Source organism: Sarcophilus harrisii, chromosome 3 (assembly GCF_902635505.1).
Source record: "Sarcophilus harrisii chromosome 3, mSarHar1.11, whole genome shotgun sequence".
Taxonomy (NCBI): Eukaryota; Metazoa; Chordata; class Mammalia; order Dasyuromorphia; family Dasyuridae; genus Sarcophilus; species Sarcophilus harrisii.
Window position 1 is genome coordinate 314,849,532 of NC_045428.1, and position 2,789 is coordinate 314,852,320.

The 2,789-nt window shown below is 47.1% G+C and overlaps 1 protein-coding gene across 1 annotated transcript; it reads right to left on the bottom strand.

Annotated features, from left to right (window-relative positions):
* Positions 1–1,097: 1,097 nt before the first annotated feature.
* On the bottom strand, positions 1,098–1,705 carry LOC100933212 (60S ribosomal protein L36a). The gene has a single exon (XM_012544629.2). The coding sequence runs from the start codon at positions 1,479–1,481 to the stop codon at positions 1,161–1,163; it is 321 nt and encodes a 106-aa protein (XP_012400083.1). The 5' UTR covers positions 1,482–1,705; the 3' UTR covers positions 1,098–1,160.
* Between the last annotated feature and the right edge of the window lie 1,084 nt (positions 1,706–2,789).

Sequence of the window (2,789 nt, forward strand, 5' to 3'; positions counted from 1 at the left end):
GTGGCACAGTGGGTGCATAAGGCTGGGCCTGGAGTCTTCAGAGTTCAAATATGGTCTGCTGTGTGACCTTGGGCAAGTAAATTGACCATGTTTGCCTCAGTTTCCTCATCTGTAAAATTACCCGGAGGAAACAAAGGATTCCAGTTTCTTTACCAAGAAAACCCAAATAAAGCCACAAAAAGTTCAACAGGACTAAATAACTCCAAAGATTTCATCAAGCTTGCCATTTCTACCTCATCATCATCCAAAATCACTGATTGGAAGATAGGAGCCATGAGTTCCTATGAGCAGAAAGTTCAGCTCCAACATTTCATTTTTTAGCCTGCTTAGTGACTTTGGGACCTGAAGACTTCGGCCTTTCCTCTGACTTGAGCTCCTTAATAGAAGCTCTTTTTGATTTCTGTATCCTCTGTGCTTAGCACAGTGCCTGGCACAATAGGGGCTTACTAAAGTTATCTATTAAACTGGCAAAACTCTTTATAGATGTTAATCCTGGAAGCCAACTAGTACTCCCATTTTACAGATGAGGAAGCCAAGTCAAGAGGTTAAATGACTTAACTAGCTACTGGTCACACAACTAAATATCAAATCACATCTGAACTTGTTTTTGATCCCAAGTCCCAGCAGCACCTGGTTTCCTACTTAGGGAAATATTCATAGTAGTCCAAGTTTGGTCCAAGACTTTTCCCTTTCCCGAATGGCAAACGTAGTCCAAGGTGTCTATTAACTGCAACAAATAAATTTCTCACAAAAACAATAGGATTCTACTCCTTATTGTTTCTAATTGCTCCTCAATCTACTTAGCAGGGTCTTCCTTCACACCCACCTACCGCGCATGTCTTCGTTATTTTCTCTCCCCTCCCCCACCCACACATCCAATCCCTCCTCCTTCTGGGCTTTTGGAAGAGAAAGTCCCAGAAATCCCCAACTCCACTTCCCATTAACTTATTTCCCAAGTTCTGCTCCCCTCCCCTCGCCGGCCCCTACCTCCACGATACCCATCCCGCGTCTTCCTCCCTTCCACCCTCCTACACGTGAGCACCGCCTCTCCCCCTCCGCCCACCCCTCCCCCCCAACACAAGACAGAGGCAGAGAAATGCTGGAACTTTAGCATTTTAATCGTTTCTCTCCCGGAGCCGAGGGCGCGCGCTGGAGGCAGCTCAGAACTGGATCACTTGTCCCTTTCTCTTCTTGTCTCCTCCCAGCTCGAAATGCTTGCAGCGCTTGATGGCCAGCATCCTCTTGGACCTGCAGTTGGGCTCCACGCACTCGAGCCTCAGCACGATCTTCTTGGTGGTCTTGGCCTTCTTGCGGAAGATGGGCTTGGTCTGGCCGCCGTAGCCGCTCTGCTTGCGGTCGTAGCGGCGCTTGCCCTGCGCGTACAGGGAGTCCTTGCCCTTCTTGTACTGCGTCACCTTGTGCGGCTGGTGCTTGCCGCACTTCTTGCAGTAGGTGCGCCGGGTCTTGGGCACGTTCACCATGGCGGCGGCGGCGGCGGCGTCTGCGGAGGCGGCGGCAAAGGAGGAGCTTCCCAACTCCGCTTCACACGGGGCCGGGCTTCTCTTCGGCTTTTCAGCGGCACGAAAGACACGGGAGGAGACGGAAAAAGAGTTCTGAGGGAAAAGCTGCCAGAGCTGAGCGGAGCTCAGCGCGCGCCGACACGAGGCTCTCGGAAAGGAAGGAAGGAAGGGCTGAAGTGCCTTTCTATTGGCCCGCTCGGGGCGGAAGCGAACAGGAAGCGGATGTTACCCAGAGGGCAAAGCGCGCTGAGTAGTCCAAAGCTCTTGTAACTTCTGACGAAAGTGCGGAAATGCTCGGGGAACTCTATTCTCGGCTGCTTTTCTTGGGACGAATGTGCTGCTGGGATATTGGCGAGCTATTTACCCTAATGCTTGATTGGCGGAGATTGCTGCGGGTGGAGGCGGGCGTGGTTGCCGTAGCTTGCTCTAGGTCGCCATGGTGATGATGGTTTCGGAAAGCCTCGCTGTGAGACTAATTGGTTTGTGGTTGTTCTTAGAGAGAAGTAAAAAAAAAGGTATCATTATGTTAGAGTCAAATTGCGGTGTGTTGGACTGTGGCTGATCAGACCGATGGAGCTCGGGGTGCTCTGCCCCTGGAGGGACACAAATCATTCCTATGAACATTTGGGGCGGATTCTCTTAATTTGGCACATTTCGTGTTTTTTTCTGAGCCAATTCAGTTTTACTTCGCAGGCAGAGTACAGCATCTTCTCTGATGAGGGCTCGCCATGCTGGAAGCCAGTGTCTCTGTCACGCAGTCCTTTTCTTTTTTTTCTTTTTTTTTTTTTTAATTTAATAGCCTTTTATTTACAGGTTATATGCATGGGTAACTTTACAGCATTAACAATTGCCAAACCTCTTGTTCCAATTTTTCACCTCTTACCCCCCCCCACCCCCTCCCCAAAATGGCAGGATGACCAGTAGATGTTAAGTACATTAAAATATAAATTAGATACACAATAAGTATATATGACCAAACTGTTATTTTGCTGTACAAAAAGAATCAGACTCTGAAATATTGTACAATTACATGCAATCCTTTTTAAAGTTCTTAAAAGATACCTTGAGAATGCCCTTCTATTGTTTTTTTTTTCTGGCCACTTTGTGATCGCTTGCCCCGTGTGAGTTCCCCCCAAAATAATATTTCTAAATATATTATTATTTAATATATTTATTATAAATAAATATGTTAAAATATAAATCAGATACACAATAAGTATACATGACCAAACCGTTATTTTGCTGTACAAAAAGAATCAGACTCTGAAA